Here is a 22,252-nt window from a genome sequence, read left to right on the forward strand (position 1 = left end):
TATGTCATAGCAACCAATTAACATTGACCTGTACAGTGCAGATCAGTTAATGGAAGTCAATGGATAGTTGGTGTATTTCAAATGTAAGCATAAATGCAATTCCCATTAATATTGTTTTTTATTGTGGCTGTATGACACATTAGTATAGTATTATCCAAGCCAAGTGTATCATATAGTTTGATGGAGATTATAAATAAGCCAGTCAAGTCTCTAAGCCCTTGTACACACGGTCGGACATTCCGACAACAAAATCCGTCTGATTTTTTCCGACGGATTTTGTCCGAAACTGGTGTTGCATACACACGGTCGGACAAAGTTGTCGGAAAATCCGATCGTTCGGAACGTGATGACGAGACTACGTTGCGGCAAGTAGCCAATAGCTTTGGTCTTGTAATTTGATCTGAGCATGCGTGGCACTTTGTCCGATTGGAATTCTCTACAAACAATCATGTTGTCGGAAAATTTCATATCCAGCTCTCAAACTTTGTTGGTCGGACATTCCGACGGAAAAAGTCCAATGTAGCCCACACACGGTCGGATTATCCGACAACATGGTCCGATCGGATCTTTTCCGTCTGAATATCCGACCGTGTGTACAGGGGCTTAGATATATGAAACAAATGCATGAAAAACATAAAAAATATATATATAATGGCGTTGGTGTTCACCTATTTGTTGGAGTATTAGCTCAGTTGTGAAGTCAGGGATTAAAAAAAGGGCAGAAAGGGCACCTTACTGGGGAAAAACCTTAGACTCAGAAGTTGACCAGCAATGGCAGACTTTGTATTGCTTTTGGGAGGCTCCAAACTTTCTGACCAAAGGGCCAATTTACTGCCCGTGAGGCTTTAGATGGTCCAGACTGTGGGCAGTGGGGTTAGAAAATGCCCTGGTATCAGTGAGAGTAAACAGTTTGCCATCATTGGTTTTAGTGGAAGGAATAGTGCCTGATTGTTGGTATCAGTGGGAAGAATGGTGCCCATTGTTGGTGTCTGTGGGAGGAATGGTGCCCCATCATTGGTGTCTCTGGGAAGTATAGTGCTCCATCATTGGTGCCTGTGGGAGGAATGGTGCCCCATCATTGATGTTTACGGGAAGAATGGTGCCCCATCCTTGGTGTCTATGGGAAGAATGGTGCCCCATCAATGGTATCAGTGGGAGGAATGGTGCCCCATCATTGGTGTCTGTGGAAGGAATGGTGCCTCATCATTGGTGTCTGTGGGGGGGAATGATGTCCCATCATTGGTGTCTATGGGAAAAATGGTGCCACATCATTGGTGTCTGTGGGAGAAATGGTGCCCCGTCATTGGTGTCTATGGGAAGAATGGATGTCCCATCATTGGTGTCTGTAGGAGGAATGGTCCCCGGTCATTGGTGTCTCTGGGAAGAATGGTGACCCATCATTGGTGTCTATGGGAAGAATGGTGCCCCATTATTGGTGTCTGTATGAGGAATGGTGCCCTGTCATTGGTGTCTGTGGAAAGAATGGTGCCTTATCATTGGTGTCAGTGGATGACATGGTGACCCAAGAGCCAGATGAAGGCAAGCAGAGTGCCACATCCAGCCCGTGAGCCATAGTTTGGAGACCACTGCTCTAAATAAAGATTAGCAAACAATCCATACAATCATACACAATAAGTAACAGGGCCGAGTCAAAGCAGAAAAGGCACTTGCCTTGGGGCCCAATGTTGCAGGGTGGAGGGCCCAGTGTTACAGGGGCAAGAGCTTCTCCTGCCATTGCATTACCGCGCTGTCACCTGCACACCCAAGCTGTCAAACTGACAGCTCAGTCCTTCAGATCCCACATGGAGAGCATTAAGAGAAGGTACTGGCTGCCACAAAGGTCTGATAATTACTCCACTAGAGCGATGTTCTCCCTGTGTAATCTGTCAGAACGAGCTGTCAGTGATCAACTGAGATGACAATAAATGGCCTTCGCATACAGAAAGGCTTCTTCACAATTAGAGCTGTGAAAATGTGGAATAAACTCCTTCAGTACTTCCAAAAAAGGTAAGTTAGAAAGTAAAACATTTTTTTAAATATCCAAAAACAAGGGGTGGAGAGGTGGTCTTTCGTTTAAGACAACAAAATTTGGTGGAACTCCGCTTTAAGGAGGCCATGATGGTCTCTGTCATCTTGGGTCTCAATGGACAGATGTCAATGAAAGGAATGCTGATTAATGAGATCTGGAAAGCCCGGGTCTTTCACCCAATAGTTTATTGTGCTCATTAACACACCTTTGTCTCCTTGCAAACTATTGGGGGATGTGTTTATACTTATGTGTATTGTAAGTTGTAAGCGAGGAGACGGCAAGTCTACCCTGAAAGGTCATATCTCTGAGTCACCTAGTCTGGGTAAATGATTAGATAACTAGCTCATGTTAATTAGGTTTCTGGTTACAGTTTGTATTGTCAGCCTGCTATATATATTTATGTGAGATCTCAAATAAATCAGTTCAGTCCATGTTCAGCAACCAAACGTGTATTGCTGTTATCAGTGGTTGGAATACCTGATATCTATAATCAGACTGGGAGGAAGAGGTATAAGACGAAAGCACTCAAGTGGAGTGTGGGACGTTTCGTTACAGGTGCCACCCATCAGTTCATCACAGCACCCATTAATTAGGTTTCTGGTTACGGTTTGTATTGTCAGCCTGCTGTATATATTTGTGTGAGATCTCAAATAAATCAGTTCAGTCCATGTTCAGCAACCAAATGAGTATTGCCTTGTTTGGTGTTATCAGTGGTTGGAATACCTGATATCTATAATCAGTCTGGGAGGAAGAGGTATATGACAAAAGCACTCAAGTGGAGTGTGGGACGTTTCGTTACAGGTGCCACCCATCAATTCATCACAGCACCCTGCATAAACTGTGGGCAAAGCGTGTGATTACAAGACTGGCTGAAGAGAATTAAAAATCCTCTAACATTTAAGTTCAAAATACGGGGGTTGCAGGGCCGTCTTTAATATTGATTGGACCCTGGGCAAAAAATTTCTTAGGGCCCCCCCCATGCAATTTCGCTCTCCACCTTCTCTGAGACATACAATAAATAGCAGCTAGACTTAAAATCAGTTTACTGTATCAGATCAGGCAGCAATTGCGATTGGTTGCCAGAGGTTACAGCATATCATTACTGCTTACTGACTGGTTGCTAGAGGTTACAGCACTCCTTAAGGCTCACTGATTAGTTGCTAGAGGTTACAGCACATTTCTGCTTGTTGATTGGCTGCTAGAGATTACTGTACAGTAATACTGCCTACTGGTTGTGACAGCACATCTTCTCCTCACTGCAGGGGGGGCATGATATACCTATGAATACTGCCTTTATTTATATATCAATGCCGTTGGCCTCAGCTATTTACATATGCATGTGACTGCTATTTACATATGAATGCCAGTATTTACATGTAAACACAGGTCTGCAGATGAGTCATCTGTACACAACAATAGGGCAGAGCTGGGCAGCATTAGTAGCAGCACAGGACTAAAACTTCAAGGGACAAGGGAATGTAAACTGGGCCAGTTGGCAAGTATGAGGCAGCTGCTTTGGGCCCCACAACAATGACAGGGCCCTGGGCAGCTGCCCCTTTTGCCCTGCCTTAAAGACGGCCCTGGGGGGTTGTGTCCAAATGGACTGATTGTCCAGGACACAGGAGGACTTCACTGGTTTTATACAGCGATGACGTAGCTCACTGACATTGTTTTTCAAAGTTATAGACGATGATGAGTACTGATTCTTTCTATGCTTTATATTTTACTTCATTTTCCCATTTTTTCATTTTATGTGTTTTTACTTGTTCTGATGAAAACATTAAATAAAGATTAGATAAAATATGTATTGCAACTGTGTATTAGCTGCATGTCTGGAGTTCAGCTTTAAGTTGTCATCTCTCAGTGTTATTTGCAATCCCAAAGCAAGGTGAACAGGTTAGGTACAGAATTACAAAAATGGACATGCGATGGAATGCACGCAACAAAACTAAGGATGAAAACATAAAAAAACAGCATAACATGCAAAGAAACGGGAGAAAAGGGTCAGCCTGGGAACCACAAATTAAACAGGAAAAAATATTGAACCTAATTGAAAAAATAAAAATAAATTAAATATAAATTGAATGTAAACCAAATTAAAGTATGAATTGAATGTAAACAAAAAAAAAGAAAAGAAGACTCTGAATATGACCATCATGGCAAGGAGAGAGGGTGGTGACGCTCCCATAGAGCACTTGGGTTTACTTACACCCGGATGGCACAAGATCTGCCCCGGTAGAGGCTGAAGGCGCTGCTATACAGGTCGCTGAACCCTGACAGGCTGACCTCTGACCCCCAGACACTGCCTGGATGATTGTTGCTGGAGGCTGGGATAAGAGGCTCCACCCCCAGGTGGCGAGCCCCCACCCCCTGAGCAAAGCCTTGCCTGGCATTCTTGGAGTCCCTCTCTACTACTGTCTGTTGACTGCCTGACCAGTCTGAGAACTCATCCGTCTGCGACAGTCCGGTCAGCGTGCTGGGAGTGGTGTGTAGCGAGCTAGCCAGCAGTGTATCTGAGTCTCCTAAAAGAAAAAAGAAAGATGGATTTTAAATAAAAAAAAAAAGCAATTCCAACAAGTGAGAGAAATCAGTGAGCTACTATTGCTATCCTAGCGAACGCTGCCGCAGTGCAACTGTCAAGTAGGGTTGCCACCTGTTTGGGATTTACCCGGACAGTTCGGGTTTTGAATCATGTGGTCCGAGTTTTAGTCCTGAAACCTGGACACAATATTCAGACAGGAATGTGGCTCAGAACAGGGCCTGATAGGAGGGTGAGGGGTACACTATGCACCGCATTACTATTCTCTTTGGAGCGCCTAAAGGTGTCCCAGGTCTGTTACTATCATGTAGTTTATGCCGAAAAAAATAAAAAATTCTGTGCGCCACTAAAGTGTTCGGGTTTGGCTTGAAGAAAAAGTGGCAACCCTACTGTCAGGGCCTGTTCACACAATGGTGTATTACTATGCTTTTACCGCATTCTAAAGCAGGACTAAACTCTCTCAATCAACATTACGTTTTAGAATCTTTAGGATGCATTAGTAAATAGATAGGAGGGCAGGGCTCAAGTCCTGCGGGAACGCATGGGAACGGAGTTCCTGTACTTTTTCCAAAACAGGAACTCAGTTCCCATTATCAGCAGCGTCCTGCAAGACTTTGAAGTATGCGAGCTGTGTGGCGGGTGCTACATTAGCAGCCGCCAACACAGCTCACAATAGTAAGTGCACCAAGGGTGGACTGACCATTCAGGCATTGCCAGTAGGGGGCCCCATGACAGCTTCCGCTTCGATCTACCTGTCAATCACAGCTAGCTGACGGGTAGATCAGGTCCCTGCTGCTAAGAGATTGTATTTAGTCAGACCTCTCGTGATGCGCTCCTCCCCGCCGACCCCTCCTGATTTTCTGTCTCCTCACCCCCCCCCCCCACTCTTGCTCTGTGTGTCCCGCTGAATCCCCCCTCCTCTATCTTCAGTGCCATATGATGAGAGAACCCAGAGGAGGAGCAGAGCTATTCTGCTCACAGGACATGCAGGGAGAGAGGTGAGCTGAGGGAGGAACATCAGTTTGGGGTGGTAAGCTGGGCACAATACCTGGCAAAGTCTAATGCCAGGAGGGAAGTTTATGTGGAAATATATGAAGGGTTGGAATAGCAGCAAGTGTGTGTTGGAGCCCCTGCAGAGTTTGCAGCCCCCCAAGGTAACATACATCTCCTAAGCAGGAACACATCACTATCTCCCCAAGCATTCTGTCCAGATAATGTGCAGTTCATTTATGACCTTTTCGTTTAACCCTGTGTTATCCAAACTCTGTTCAATGAAAAGTGTAAACTCACCACATAAACACTCTATATACAAAACAACATTCCTCAATAAAGATCAAAACATGATGTTCACATTTGCATGGAAGCACAATTGAATCAATGCTGATTATTCAGAGAATTAGCGTATTTTTTTTTATTGAGGATTGTTTTTTTTTATGTACTAACCGTTAAGCTTCATACAGACAATATGAAAATTGGATGAAAAATACCACTTTTGAAGTGTTCGTGCATATGAGCGTATCATTTTTTTTTGGGCGGGGGAGTGGATCTTGGGTGGGAGTTCCCACACTTTTTTGACCCCTGTAGGAAGGTATATTATATTTGCTTCATTATTTTTCATTATTACATCACTCTTTAGGTGTGAATTGATTAGTAATTGGCCTTAATTATAATTCTGATATCAAAATTTTTTTAAATTTGAAGAGTCCTTTACAATCCCCCACATCTGCCGTGGGGGGGAAACGATGGGTCCTGTGATCTACTGCCTCCTTTTTTGTGAGTGATCCCCTAATTGTTTGACTTATTGTAAATTTTCTGCTGTATCGTCATTTGATTATATGTAAACATCTTATTTACCCTATAGACTGTCCTCCTGAAGAAGCGGTTCGCCACGAAACCGGTAGAGGAAATCTTCCTACACCCCTCTTCAACAGAGACCTCACGGGGTAACCCGTCGGTAGTTTGTTAAACTGCTGTGTATATGATTTTATTATTGTGAATGTTTTGCTGTATAGTTTTTTGTAATTTTTAGAATTTTTTCTGTGTATTTTCTACCAAGTACCGAGATAGTCCATATAACAAAACATTTTTGGGTGTGGATACAAAGGGAGCAGCTTCAGCAACTGCCCCGGCATTCCTAGAACCCTTACTCCTTGACAATTATTAACTGGGATGATGGTACTTTTATGTGTATTGTGTCTACTATTTACTTGAGGCTATACTCAGTCTATGGCTACGAAAAAAATAAGTAAATGCACATAATTTTGCAGGTAAAAAAATTTACATTTATTATTTTTATTACTTGGAGCCTGGAAAGCATTGCAGATCCTGAGTACCACGCAGGACCCCTGCAGACCTCTCAGTGTCTGTCTGCTTGTATCTCATACAGGAAGGCAGATACTAGATCTGTGCAGAACGGAAAAAAAATTGTTTTGTTTCGATTTGTTATTTACATAAATTTGTTTAGTTAACCACTTCAATACCCGGCATTTTCAACCCCCTACATGCCCAGGCCAGTTTGGGAGTAGGCAGTTACATTTTAAAAATTATAATGTAAAATTAACAAGGGACACCAACATAGTTATATCTCTGATCTTAAAATCTACGGGATAATGGTGTTGTGGTAACTTGCACAAATGAAAAAAAGCATAATAATAATATTCTTGATATCACTAGAAAAAAAAGCCTTTGAAAATTAGTTTGCAATAACTCCATCAGTATCACCAGAAAAGCAGCTTCATTATTATCCCATTAAAGAAGAAGAGAATTGTGCGCTGCATTTCGACATTTCATAATTTGCCACGTCATGAATGTTAATTCTCCATTACGAACTCTAGTTTACAAGACCAACCGCTTCCGGCTCATCCTTGCTTCCGAGCATGTGTGTTTGTACTTTGGACTTTTGTGTGGCGGACTTGTGTACACACGCTTTGAAAATCCAACAACAGACATTTGTCCGCGGAAAATTTTAAAGCCTGCCATCCAACATTTGCCGCTGAAAATCTGACAATTGTCCGCTGGATCGTACAAACGGTCGGATTTTCCACCAACAGCCTGTCATCACACAATTCCCGTCGGAAAATCTGATGGTGTGTACGAGGCTTAAATGTAGAAGAGAGTCACTCTTGTCTTGTGTGTCCAGCCAGGGTCCCCAGAGTCTAGTAAACTTCCCCAGACACCCCCTTCGCCTCATGATTTAGCTTATAAAGTAGGAGGCTCTGATTGATTAAACGTTTCCACAAACCAATGTACAGGGGGTCAGAAGGTATCCAGTATAATGCAATGGTCTTCTTGGCGTAATAGAGCAGTATTCATAAGAATCATTTAGCTTTAGCAGTCAGTTGAATATCATCAAATCCCCCGAGAAGACACCACGTCATCTTCATCTGCCCTTACTCAAAATGCTAAAGGGTGTTTTTCAAAATCAACAAATGAAGGCATGGAGACATGGACGGATGGTCTGAATATTTAAAACAAAATAAATATCATTTTCAGTTTGCGGTGCTCAGATACAATTTATTTCCACTTTGAATGTGATGGTGCAATCATGGCCCAGCACACCTTGCAATTGCAACGTGCACCATTTTGGTACATTGCTACTCATTCAACTCATCTGCAATCACATCCATCAGCAAAGTGTATCTGCGATGCGGTGCACACATCAAACAGCATTGTACCCTTGGAGCTCTCATCCTTCTAACATTCTTTAATGCCCCGTACACGCGATCGGACTTTCCGACAACAAAACCATGGAATTTTGTTCGAAGGTTGTTGGCTTCAACTTGTCTTGCATATACACGGTCACACAAATGTTGGCCAACAATTACGAACGTAGTGACGACGAGCCGAAAAAAAGGAAGTTCAATAGTCATGTGATATATCCATTACGAACGCTAGTTTTACAAGACCGAGCGCCTCCGGCTCGTACTTCATTCCCAGCATGCGTGGACTTTTGTGTAACGGACTTGTGTACACACGATCGGACTTTCCGACAACAAAGTTTTGTTGGCAGAAAATTTGAGAACCCGCTAGCCAACATTTGTTGGCGCAAAGTCAAACAACAAATGTTCGATGGAGCGTACACGCAGTCGGACTTTCAGCCAACAAGCTCACATCCAACATTTCCCGTCGTAAAGTCAGATCGTGTGTTCGGGGCATTAGAATATCCCGGACAGACAGAGAGATGAAGCTGACACTGGTGTTTGAACATGTTGACCTCTTATTTAGATAAAGTGCCTGAACCAGGAGTGTCTAATGAGATGATAAAGCTCTAACCAGCCCTATATTTTGGATGACTTTCCTCTGAATGTTTCAAAGCTTGTGATTTACTGCTTTCTGGTGAGTTTGGACCCTTAGGGCAGTGTGACTCACGTGGTGTGGATCTTGGTGTATGGTGCACGCTTATAACATCTACTAGGATCACCGTCTGCTTTCAGAATTTTATTCACCAAGTGCCATCCTTTTGTTTCTTATATGGTCAAATACATAAGACCCCTTTCACACTGAGGGAATTTTGAAGGTGCTATAGCATTAAAAATAGCGCCTGGAAAACACCCTAAAACAGCTGCTCCATGCAGTCCAGTGTGAAAGCCCAAGGGCTTTCACACTGGAGTGGTGCTCTGGCAGAGCGTAAGAAAAAGTCCTGCCAGGAGCTTCTTTGGAGCGTTAAAGGAGCTGTTAACTCACCGCCCCTCCACTCCTGCTCCCCATTGAAATCAATGGGGCAGCGCTGCGATACCGCCGGCAAAATGCCGCTCCAGGGGTGTTTTTTGGGTGGCTTTAATCCCTTTTGGGCCACTAGTGGGGGGTTAAAACCGTTCCCGCTAGCGGCCGAATAGCGGCGCTAAAATAACGGTAAAACGGTGCTAAAAATAGCGCCGCTTTACCGCTGACGCCCTAGGCGGCGCAGTGTGAAAGGGGTCTAAATGCCGGTCAGGTTTCATGTTTTGGAATGACAGAAGCGCTGCTGTAGTATTGGATTTGCACATTGCTTTTGGACTGGATTCTTTGCTATAATTTATATAATGGTGGCAGCATCATGTTGTTGGGATGCTTTTCTTCAGCAGGGACAGGGAAGCTGGTCAGAGTTGATGGGAAGATGGATGGAGCCAAATACAAGGCAATCTTAAAAGAAAACCTTAGAGTCTGCAAAAGACTTGAGACTGGGATGGAAGTTCACCTTCCAGCAGGATAATGACCCGAAACATACAGCCAGAGCTACAATGGAATGGTTTACATCAAATCATATTTGTGTAAGACTTGAAATTTGCTGTTCACAGACGCTCTCCATCCAATCTGACAGAGCTTGAGATATTTTGCAAAGAAGAATGGGCAAAAATGTCCCTCTCTAGATGTGCAAAGCTGGTGGAGACATCCCCAAAAAGCTGTAATTGCCATTTATCATTTTCCTTTCACTTCACAATTATGTGCCACTTTGTGCTGGTCTATTACATAAAATCCCAATAAAACACATTTACAATTTTGGTTTTAATATGACAAAATGTGGAAACTGTATGTTGACTATATCTGGGTTCACTTAAATCACAAAGTTAAAAATTCTCCCTGGCAGAGGGGCTGCACCTGCACTGCAAGGGTTTATTCCTTTTTTAGGCCTGCAAATTCCCCTCTAGGGGTCTGAATTGCATGCTTGTGCAATGATCGAGATCTTTTACATCACAACACCCCTCCCCCCCTCCTTTTTATCACAGACCCCTTCATATCACAGATCTACCCCTTTCACATCACAGTTCCCTCCCCTTTATGTCACAGTCCCCCCTTTATGTCACAGTTCCCTCCCCTTTACATCACAGTCCCCCTTCGAATCACAGTCCCCTCCTGACATCACAGGCCCCACCCCTTTACATCACAGTGCTCATTCACATCCCAGTCCCCTCTCCTTTATATTACGGCCCCCTTCACATCTCAGTTCCGTCTTCGCATCACAATCCCCTCACCTTTACATCACAGCCCCCCTTTACATCACAGTCCCCTCCTTTTTATATCACAGCCCCCCTTTACACCACAGTCCCCTCCCCTTTACATCACAGCCCCCTTTAGACCACAGTCCCCTCCCCTTTACATCACAGCCCCCTTTACACCACAGTCCCCTCCCCTTTACATCACAGCCCCCTTTAGACCACAGTCCCCTCCCCTTTACATCACAGCCCCCTTTAGACCACAGTCCCCTCCCCTTTACATCACAGCCTCCCTTTACACCCAAGTCCCCCCTTTACATCACAGTCCCCTCCCCTTTACATTACAGTCCCCCTTTACATCATAGTCCACCCTTTACATCACAGTTCCCTCCCCTTTACACCACAGTCCCCTCCCCTTTACATCACATCCCCCCTTTACACCACAGTCCCCTCCCCTTTACATTACAGCCCCCCTTTAGACCACAGTCCCCTCCCCTTTACATCACAGCCCCCTTTAGACCACAGTCCCCTCCCCTTTACATCACAGCCCCCTTTAGACCACAGTCCCCTCCCCTTTAAATTACAGTCCCCCTTTACATCATAGTCCACCCTTTACATCACAGTTCCCTCCGCTTTACACCACAGCCCCCCTTTACACCACAGTTCCCTCCCCTTTACATCACAGCCCCCCTTTACACCACAGTCCCCTCCCCTTTACATCACAGCCCCCCTTTAGACCACAGTCCCATCCCCTTTACATCACAGCCCCCCTTTACACCACAGTCCCCTCACCTTTACATCACAGCCCCCCTTTACACCACAGTCCCCTCCCCTTTACATCATAGCCCCCCTTTAGACCACAGTCCCATCCCCTTTACATCACATCCTCCCTTTACACCACAGTCCACTCCCCTTTACATCACAGCCTCCCTTTACACCACAGTCCCCTCCCCTTTACTTCGCAGCCCCCCTTCACATCACAGTCCCCTCCTCTTTACATCGCAGACCCCCTTCACATCACAGTCCCCTCCCCTTTACAAGGCAGCTCTTCTTCACATCTCAGTTCCCTCCCTTTTACATCGCAGCCCCCCTTCACATCACAGTCCCCTCCCCTTTACATCAGAACCCCCCCTTCACATTGCAGTTCCCTCCCCTTTACAACGCAGCTCCCCTTCACACCTCAGTCCCCTCCCCTTTACATCACAGTCCCCCTTTACATTGGTGTCCTCAGACCCCCTTCACATTATAGCCCCCAGCATAGAGGGGTCTACAGGGGGGCCGGGCAAGAGAGAGAAAGACATCCAGTCTGCCAAGTGGCATAGTTGGAGAATAGGGGAAAAGAGGTTGCAGGGATTTGTCTAGCGGGGCAGAGGAGCCTCCAGGAGTGGGGGATTAGGAAAGTAAATCTGCTTTTCCAAATTCCCTATCGGGAGATGAGCAGATATCGCTCGCAGAGCAGGCGCAGCCTATGACAAGGGACAATTGTTGGGTTTCCCCACCCTGGCTCCGCCCACAATCCCACCCCTCGTCCCGCCCCTGCCTCCGCGCTGTCGGGGGGGGGGGGGGTGTCTGGAGGCAGGAGCTGGAACATGTAACATTTATAGCACCCCACCAATCATAACTGCATCTGAATGGGAGAGATGTCAGTATTTTGACATCTGTGCCCTTTCAGTTTGTGTCTCCAAACACCACCGACTTGTGTCCATTTACATCAGGCTACCTCTGATCTGTCACATTTAGGTCTGGAAAAATAGAAAAGGATATTCTTTTTCAATTTTTATTTTTTTCCTACCTGAATGGACACGGAGGAAGGTGGATCTAAATGCACACAAGTCAGTTCATACCTGTAAACCTACATGAAGCTTTCAATCAGGTCTGCATGAAAAAGGACCTAATTGCAAAGCTTGGGTGAAAGGTTATCAAAAGGGAGTGGTAAAAATGCAGCTTGGCTTAGTGTTTTTACTGTCCCTTCCCCCATCACATGTGTAAAAGTAGCAGCTCACTATGTGCTCATGATGTATGGCTCTGTCAGTGTAACATGACTGTGTGGTGCTGACTGTGTTATGGCTGTGCTGAGTTATAGCCTGTAACACACAGTACAACCATATATCAGGGAAGTCAGCACCACACAGCCATGTTACACTGACAGAGCCATACAGCACCTGCTGTGCCCTGATCATCATAATGATAATTACCATGAGCACAGAGTCTGGGGACTGCACATTATACAATAGTGTGACCTGTCAGTGTGTGTGTATGTGCAGGGGACTGCTTGCCTGTGTACCACTGCCGTTGTCCAGATTACTCCTGCTGCTCTGTCTGTCTCAGCCCTCAGTGATAAGTCCCTCAGGCTGCAGCACTTACTGAATGAAGGGAGCCGTATAACAGTAATATCCGTCCGCCGAAGAGGCATACAGTGAGCAGAAAGAACTTTAGTTTGTGCAGGTATACTGAGAACAGCATGCAATTGTATCCCTGCACCCAAAAATGGAAAAAAAGTCCCTCTTCTGTTTTCAACTCCTGGGCCCCTCTGGTAAACTGATGGGGCCCAGGAAATGAATATATATTCCTTATATACCTTAGTAATCAAGTGGGTGCGGGTTAATATAGTTATATAGCTTATTTTTATTTATTACATTTTTTTTTTAGCTAGAAGTTAAAAGCTGCTCGGGCCCCCCGCTGGCCAGGCCTAGTATAACAGGGCAGGTGTGTGATCAGCGGCCCTGCACCTAGGTAACTATGATTCAACAAAAAAGAAAAAAAAAATCCCATACATCTCTTTTAATGCATATTTAAGTTCCATTTTGGAGTTGCTATATAGACTGATAGGCAGTTAATCTATAGCAGCAACAAAATCTATCTATTGCATAGCTCCTAAATGTCTCAGATTTCGAGGGACTGTCCCTGATTTGGAACAGTGTTCCTCTTTCCTCCTCATTTGTCCCTCCTTTTTGTCTGATCCATATAGTTGTCTATAAAATGCACTTTTTATCTGTAAAAAAGTGTTCCCAGCGCTAAACCTTTCATCCGATTTCTAAATTGCTGCATTTGTACATTTCAAACGCCAATATAAAGAAATAGTAGTGGTAAAAAAATCCCTTGTGGGTTTAACCAATGTTTTTTTTTGTATAATTCTCCTTTAAGTGGGCATGACAGGGGTGTGTCCTATGCCTCGTTCCCATCTCATAAAGTTGGGAGGTATGCTATTGTGCCAGTGCTGTGCCTTGCCATGGTGGAAAAAGGGGTTAAAGTTTTACTAAGCCCACAAAAGTAAAATCGTTCTGTATATGAAGTAAAGCATGCTTATTATACTCACGGTGGAACTAAAGGAGTTAATCCTTTGTGTAAAAAGGCTGTGTGATCCCCCCTTTCTTCCAGTCGCCAAACCATCTCCTGATAGAACAGAGCCTTGGGGAAAACTCTACACATGCTCAGTTTGGTGTGTATTGCTAGAGATTTTTTTTTTTCTTGGGAAGATGCATGTGATCAGCACAGGGCCAATCAGCACTGTCCAGTTAGAGGGCCAGGGGTCCTGCAGCCTCATAGGACAATCAGAGCAGAATGAAAACTCCTACAACAAGCTTTAACCAGACACTGATAGAAGTCACAAGACTGCTGTATAAGGCTGATGAGAAAAGGTATTTAGCAGTTTATATTTATTGCATTTACATGCTCTGTGTACAGTGGGAGACCAGATATAGTGAATGCAGGGTCCTGGGTTTAATAACACTTTAAAGCGGAGTTCCACCCAAAAATAGAACTTCCACTTTAACCAGTTGCCGACCGCCGCAAGCCGATGTACGTCGGTACAATGACACGGGCAGGCATAAGGACATACATGTACGTCCCTTGCCTCCCGCGGGTCGGGGGCCCGATCGGGCCCCCGCCCGGTGCCTGCGGCGGTCGGTTTTCGTCCGGGAGCGATCCGGGACGAGGGGGCGGCCATTCATTCATGGCCACCCCCTCGCGATCGCTCCCGACGAATAGAAATCCCCGGTGACATTACTTCCTCTCCTGTAATGTAAACACAGGAGAGGAAGTGATGTATTCTCTCCTCCGTGTCGGTATTTTCCGTTCCGACACGGAGGAGAGCGGATCGGTGAGTTGCACCAACACTCTACACACACAGTAGAACATGCCAGGCACACTCACACCCCCCCTTTACCCCCCGATCACCCCCCCAATTACCCCTGCCCCCCAGTCACAGTGACACCAATGTCATTTTTTTTTTTTTTTTTTTGCATTGGTGTCATTTGTGACTGTAATAACTGTTAGGGCAGTTAGAGTTAGCCCCCTTTAGTTCTAATGTACCCCCCTAACCCCCCCAATAAAGGTTTAACCCCGTGATCACCCCCCGTCGCCAGTGTCACTAAGGCTGGGTTCACATTGCAGCGGTTTATGAGAACGAATGTGATTCGCACCGCACTGCAGTGCAAATCACATCCGATCTCTGTGCGATTCGAGTTCAGCCATTCGCCGCACCCGCCGCACCCGCCACACCCGCCGCACCCGCCGCAAATTCGCACAGGACCCTTTTTTTGGCCCGCAGCAGAATCGGATCGCATGGGTGTTCACACCATGCGATCCGAGTTTGCAGATCGCACTGCGATCTGCGAACTGATCTGGGGGTGTCAGTAACATTTCACTGACACTCCCAGCAGTTCGCATAGGGCAGTGTGAACTGCCGCCGGGAGGCATGCGATGCGGGAACCCGCCGCGGATTCGTGCGTTCCCGCATCGCTCCAGTGTGAACCCAGCCTAATAAGCGATAATTTTTCTGATCACCGTATTAGTGTCACAGGTGACGCTAGTTAGGCAGGTAGGTATTTAGGTTCGCCGCAGCTTTTTATAGCGCCAGGGACCCCCATATACTACCGCATAAAGCCCTCTGATTGCCCCCTAGTTAACCCTTTCACCAGTGATCACCATATAACTGTTACAGGTGACGCTGGTTGGTTAGTTATTTTTTTATAGTTTCAGGGCACCCGCCATTTATTACCTAATAAAGGTTTAACCCCCTGATCACCCGGCGGGTGTCATTTGTGACTAATAACTGTTAGGGCAGTTAGGGTTAGCCCCCTTTAGTTCTAAGGTACCCCCCTAACCCCCCCAATAAAGGTTTAACCCCGTGATTCCCCCCCCCGTCGCCAGTGTCACTAAGGCTGGGTTCACATTGCAGCGGTTTATGAGAACGGATGTGATTCGCACCGCACTGCAGTGCAAATCACATCCGATCTCTGTGCGATTCGAGTTCAGCCATTCGCCGCACCCGCCGCAAATTCGCACGGGACCCTTTTTTTGGCCCGCAGCAGAATCGGATCGCATGGGTGTTCACACCATGCGATCCGAGTTTGCAGATCGCACTGCGATATGCGAACTGATCTGGGGGTGTCAGTAACATTTCACTGACACTCCCAGCAGTTCGCATAGGGCAGTGTGAACTGCCGCCGGGAGGCATGCGATGCGGGAACCCGCCGCGCATTCGTGGCGTTCCCGCATCGCTCCAGTGTGAACCCAGCCTAATAAGCGATCGTTTTTCTGATCGCTGTATTAGTGTCACAGGTGACGCTAGTTAGGCAGGTAGGTATTTAGGTTCGCTGCAGCTTTTTATAGCGCCAGGGACCCCCATATACTACCGCATAAAGCCCCCTAATTGCCCCCTAGTTAACCCTTTCACCAGTGATCACCATATAACTGTTACAGGTGACGCTGGTTGGTTAGTTATTTTTTTTATAGTTTCAGGGCACCCGCCATTTATTACCTAGTCTCACTAGTGTACCCCTAAATTTAGGGGTGTCTACTTTCCAAAATGGGGTCATTTGGGGGGGTTTGTGCCATCTTGGCATTTTATGGCCTTCAAAACTGTAACGCCCTTAGAAAGCCTGAAGGCGGTGCTTGGTTTTCGGGGCCCCGTACGCGGCTAGGCTCCCAAAAAGTCCCACATATGTGGTATCCCCGTACTCAGGAGAAGCAGCAGAATTTATTTTGGGGTGTCATTTCACATATGCCCATGGCATGCATGAGCAATATATCATTTAGTGACAACTTTGTTAAAAAAAAAAAAAAAAAAAAAAAAGTTTGTAATTTTCCCGCAACTTGTGGCAAAATATAAAATATTCCATGAACTCAACATGCCTCTCAGCAAATAGCTTGGGGTGTCTACTTTCTAAAATGGGGTCATTTGTGGGGGTTTTGTGCCATCTTGGCATTTTATGGCCTTCAAAACTGTAATAGGTAGTGAGAAGTGAACTCAAAAATTTACGCCCTTAGAAAGCCTGAAGGCGGTGCTTGGTTTTCGGGGCCCCGTACGCGGCTAGGCTCCCAAAAAGTCCCACATATGTGGTATCCCCGTACTCAGGAGAAGCAGCAGAATTTATTTTGGGGTGTCATTTCACATATGCCCATGGCATGCATGAGCAATATATCATTTAGTGACAACTTTGTTAAAAAAAAAAAAAAAAAAAAAAAGTTTGTAATTTTCCCGCAACTTGTGGCAAAATATAAAATATTCCATGAACTCAACATGCCTCTCAGCAAATAGCTTGGGGTGTCTACTTTCTAAAATGGGGTCATTTGTGGGGGTTTTGTGCCATCTTGGCATTTTATGGCCTTCAAAACTGTAATAGGTAGTGAGAAGTGAACTCAAAAATTTACGCCCTTAGAAAGCCTGAAGGCGGTGCTTGGTTTTCGGGGCCCCGTACGCGGCTAGGCTCCCAAAAAGTCCCACATATGTGGTATCCCCGTACTCAGGAGAAGCAGCAGAATTTATTTTGGGGTGTCATTTCACATACGCCCATAGCATGTGTGAGCAATATATCATTTAGTGACAACTTTGTGTAAAAAAAAAAAAAAAATTTTTTTTTTGTCATTATTCAATCGCTTGAGGCAAAAAAATAAAATATTCAATGGGCTCAACATGCCTCTTATCAATTTCCTTAGGGGGTCTACTTTCCAAAATGGGGTCATTTGGGGGGGTTTTGTACTGCCCTGCCATTTTAGCACCTCAAGAAATGAGATAGGCAGTCGTAAACTAAAAGCTGCGTAAATTCCAGAAAACGTACCTTAGTTTGTAGATGTGACAACTTTTGCGCAAACCAATAAATATACAATTATTGACTTTTTTTTTACCAAAGACATGTGGCTGAATACATTTTGGCCTAAATGTATGACTAAAATTGAGTTTATTGGATTTTTCTAATAACAAAAAGTAGAAAATATCATTTTTTTTCAAAATTTGCGGTCTTTTTACGTTTATATCGCAAAAAATAAAAATCGCAGAGGCAATCAAATACCATCAAAAGAAAGCTCTATTTGTGGGAAGAAAAGGACGCAAATTTTGTTTGGGTACAACATTGCATGACCGCGCAATTACCAGTTAAAGCAGCGCAGTGCCAAAGTGTAAAAAGACCTCTGGTCATTTACCAGCAAAATGGTCCGGTCTGAAAGTGGTTAAGGGTAGGTGACCCCCTAACATAGCCCCTTTTTAGCGGGTTCCATCTCCCACTTCCTCCCGGGGCACCGCGGCACTGGAAGAAAGTTCACCTCTCCCCCCTTCCTCTCGGCAATCATCTGGGAAACGTCACAGGTCCCAGATAATTGCCCGGCCAGTCACGGGACGCCATGCGGCTCACGCATGCGCAGTGCGTGCCCAGCAGTGAAGCCACAGCCAGGCGCCCACAGTGACAATGCCGGCGCTGCAGAGAGAAGGGGGAGACAAGCGGGGCTTTGTTCCTCCACATCGCTGGACCCTGGGACAGGTAAGTGTCCGATTATTAAAAGTCAGCAGCTGCAGTATTTGTAGCTGCTGACTTTTAGTTATTTATTTTTTAAGCGGAACGCCACTTTAATGTCACAAAGGGTTCTCACGGGTTCTCATGGATGCAGGTTGAGGGGCTCTAGAATATCTGTTCTGAGTGGGAAAAAAACGTTTTTTCAGTTTTTCCCTGTGACTGGTAACTCCCGGATTGGGTTCTGGAGTTCGGAGACTTCAAAGAGTCTTTGGAGGGACAAATCCTCCATCCCTGTGTCCTTGTCTTACCGGAGAGAGAGACCAGCAGCCCAATGGAGCAGGTGTACACAGCCTCTCAATCAAGGGCCTGGCCGTGATTTGCTGCCCCATCCGGGAGACAGGGGGGTCCCCTGCCCAGAGGTCAGAGCATGGGCCACTGCAGCAGGGAGCCGGGAAAGGGAGCCCATAAGTATGACTTCTTGGTAAATGTGACCTTCAGAGCTTTGCTGTCCTTAATGAGCGAGTCTTTAGAGCGTCCTTCATTAGATGGGAGATAATTGCGTAACAGATCATTCCAAATGCCTTTGGTTATTGCAAAAAATTGATTTTATTCGGAAGAGCTTATGGCGTGGGGAAGGGGGAAGAGGAAGGGGGAACGTATTCTGCCAGAGTCCTATGTTGTACGCTGTGTTTGGGTAAGACAACAGACATTTTAGCTTGATATCTTTAAGCTTATACTTGAATATAAATAAGTAATACCAACTCTATCCTGTCCGTATAATATAAGAACAGATCAGATATAAGTGTCAGACGAATATAAACCCTGCTTGGTAGTGTTACCTTAATTGCTGCTGTGAGGACATTAATGGGGAATACTGAGGATTCCTTCCATTACGCCTGTGCCTTCTGCAGGTTATAAATCATTTACATTTACTCTTTCGCTATGTGCATTGATGCCTGTTATAATCGGTCAAACATCTCCTAAAGAAGTATGATTGCTGTTCTGGTTCGCTGGAGGTTATAGGAAAAACACGGATTGGTTATACGGAGTGACACATATGCCGCGTACACACGATCAAGCTATCCGGTGGAAAATTCTGCGGGCTCGAGTCCGCCGGACAATCTGCCTGTGTGTGGGCTCCGGCGGACTTTTTTTTACCCAAAAGTCTGGCGGACTTAGAAAGTAGTTTTGACTCAAAATTTGTCCGCCGGACACAATACGGTCGTCTGTGTGCTAGTCCGCCATACTTTTGAAATGAACGGACTTGCCCACACATGGAGGAAAGTCCATTCATTTTGAGCGCGGCTCCAGGTAGCCAGGACCACGGCGGAGAGATTGACACATCGCTGGCCCCGTCACCTGGAATGGACTTAAAGGGGAAGCCCTACCCTGAAAAAACGGCGTGGGGGTCCTTCCCAGGTCCATATCAGTCAGACCCTTATCGGAGCACGCAACCCGGCCGGTCTGGAAAAGGGGTGGGGATGAGCGAGCGCCCCCCCCCCCCCCCTCCTGAGCAGTACCAGGCCACATGCCCTCAACATGGGGGTGCTTTGGGGGAGGGGGGCCACGCGGCCCCCTTACCCCAAAGCACCTTGTCCCCATGTTGATGAGGACAAGGGCCTCTTCCCGACAACCCTGGCCGTTGGTTGTCGGGGTCTGCGGGCGGAGCGTATCGGAATCCGGGAGCCCCCCTAGTCCGCTGGAAAAATCCAGTGTGTGGGCAGGTCCACTCGTTCGGACAGTCCGGCGGACTTTACCGCGGTTTGTCCGCCAGACTAAGTCCGCCGGATAGTCTGATCGTGTGTACGCGGCAATAGAAAGTCACGTAAACACTTTGGTGATATACACTCACCGGCCACTATACAAGCATACCCCAATTTTAAGTACACAATGGGGTTTATTTACTAAAGCTGGAAAGTGCAAAATCAGGCTCACTTCTGCATAGAAACCAATCAGCTTCCAGGTTTTATTACCAAAGCTTAACCACTTGCTTACTGGGCACTTAAACCCCCCTCCTATCCAGACCAATTTTCAGCTTTCAACGCTGTCACATTTTGAATGACAATTGCGCGGTCATACAACACTGTACCCAAATGAAATTTTTATCATTTTTTTCCCCCAAATAGAGCTTTCTTTTGGTGGTATTTGATCACCTCTGCGATTTTTATTTTTATTTTTTTAAATGTAAAAAGACAGAATTTAAAAAAATTATTATTTATTTTTATTTTGTTTTTTGGTAATTTTTTTCCATCATTGATGTATGCTGCTGAGGCAGCACTGATGGGCACTGATAGGTGGCAGTGATGGGCACTGAACGGTTACATCGATAGGTGGCACTTGTGGGCATCGATAGGTGGCACTTGTGGGCATTGATAGGTGGCACTTGTGGGCACTGTTACTCTATAAATGAGGCATAATTGCCTCTTCCTTTTCGGGACCGATGTCCCTTTAAGATAAACCGGTGATTAGCTTTTTTTTTCTCCTCCACTGTCAGCATGAGGAGAAGAAAAACGATCACCGAGCTTTTGTTTACATCATGTGATCAGCTGTCATTGGCTGACAGCTGATCACATGGTAAGGGGCCGGGACCGGCCCCTTACTCGGATCGGTGATCACCCGAGTCTCAGTGACTCTGTGATCACAGCACGCTCCGCACGCACCCTGCAGAGCACGCGCAGGGAGCGTGCACAGGGGAGGCCGTCATATGACAGCCTCCTGGAAATTCACATCCGCGCTGCGGCTGTCTTCCGGCTATAGCGCGGATGCCAGGAGGTTAATTGAACAAGCTGGGGTAAGAAGCTCATTGGTTTCTATGAATAATTGAGCCTGATTTTGCACTTTCCAGCTTTAGTAAATAAACCCCACTGTGTACTTAAAAGTGGGGTAAGCCTGTATTAGGTACACCTTGCTAGTAACGGGTTGGGCCCCCTTTTGCCTTCATCTTTGTGACATAGATTCAACATTCCTCAGAGATTTTGGTCCATAGTGACATGATAGCATCACGCAGATTTGTCGGCTGCACATCCATGATGCCAATTTCCCGTTCCACCACATCCCAAAGGTGCTCCATTGGATGAGATGTGGTGAGTGTGGAGGCCATTGGAGGACAGGGACCTCATTGTCCAGTGGTGAGATGATTGGAGCTTTGTGACATGGTGAATTATCCTGCTGGAAGCAGCCATCCGAAGATGGGGACACTGTAGTCATAAAGGGATGGACATGGTCAGCAACAATACTCAGGTAGGCCGTGGTGTTTAAATGATGCTTAATTGGTACTAAGGGGTCCAAAGTGTGCCAAGAAAATATCCCCCACACCATTACACCACCACCAGCCTGAACCGGTGATACAAGGCAGGATGGATCCATGCTTTCATGTTGTTTACAACAAATTCTGACCTGACCATCTGAATGTCGCAGCTGAATTCAAGACTCATCAGACCAAGCAACGTTTTTCCAATTTTGGTGATCCTGTGCAAACTGTAGCCTCAGTTTCCTGTTCTTAGCTGACAGGAGTGGCTCCCGGTGTGGTCTTCTGCTGCTGTAGTCCATCTACTTCAAGGTTGGATGTATTGTGCATTCAGAGATGATATTCTGCATACCTTGGGTGTAACGAGTGGTTATTTGAGTTACTGTTGGCTTTCTATCATCTGGAACCAGTCTGCCAATTCTCCTCTGACATCAACAAGGCATTTTCCTCCACACAACTTCCGCTCACTGAATATTTTCTCTTCTTTAGACCATTCTCTGTAAACCCGAGAGATGTTTAAAAAGTCCCAGTAGATCAGCAGTTTTTTAAACATTCAGACCAGCCTGTCTGGCACCAACAATCATGCCACATCCAAAGTCACTTAAGTTCCCTTTCTTTCCCATTCTGATGCTTAGTTTGAACTTCAGCAAGTTGTCTTCACAACATCTAGATGCCTAAATGCACTGCCATGTGCACTAAATGTTGCTGCCATGTGATTAGCTGATTAGCAATTTGTGTTACCAAGAATTTGAATGGAAATACCTAATAAAGTGTCCGATGAGTGTATTTTCTTCA

The 22,252-nt window shown here is 45.7% G+C and overlaps 1 protein-coding gene across 4 annotated transcripts in view; it reads right to left on the reverse strand.

Annotated features, from left to right (window-relative positions):
• SPEG (striated muscle enriched protein kinase) overlaps window positions 1-22,252 on the reverse strand; it is a 496,800-nt gene that overhangs the window by 248,273 nt on the left and 226,275 nt on the right. For 3 of the 4 annotated variants that reach the window (XM_077447841.1, XM_077447842.1, XM_077447844.1), the window contains one exon: window positions 4,416-4,551. In XM_077447841.1, coding sequence (XP_077303967.1) covers window positions 4,416-4,551 — 136 coding nt within the window. Of the gene's footprint in view, window positions 1-4,238; window positions 4,552-22,252 lie in introns of all 4 variants that reach the window. The other variant, XM_077447840.1, reaches the window with a different exon arrangement.

Source organism: Lithobates pipiens, unplaced genomic scaffold, assembly GCF_037356315.1.
Source record: "Lithobates pipiens isolate NorthernLeopardFrog02 unplaced genomic scaffold, aLitPip1_a1.2 Scaffold_22, whole genome shotgun sequence".
NCBI classification, from domain to species: Eukaryota; Metazoa; Chordata; class Amphibia; order Anura; family Ranidae; genus Lithobates; species Lithobates pipiens.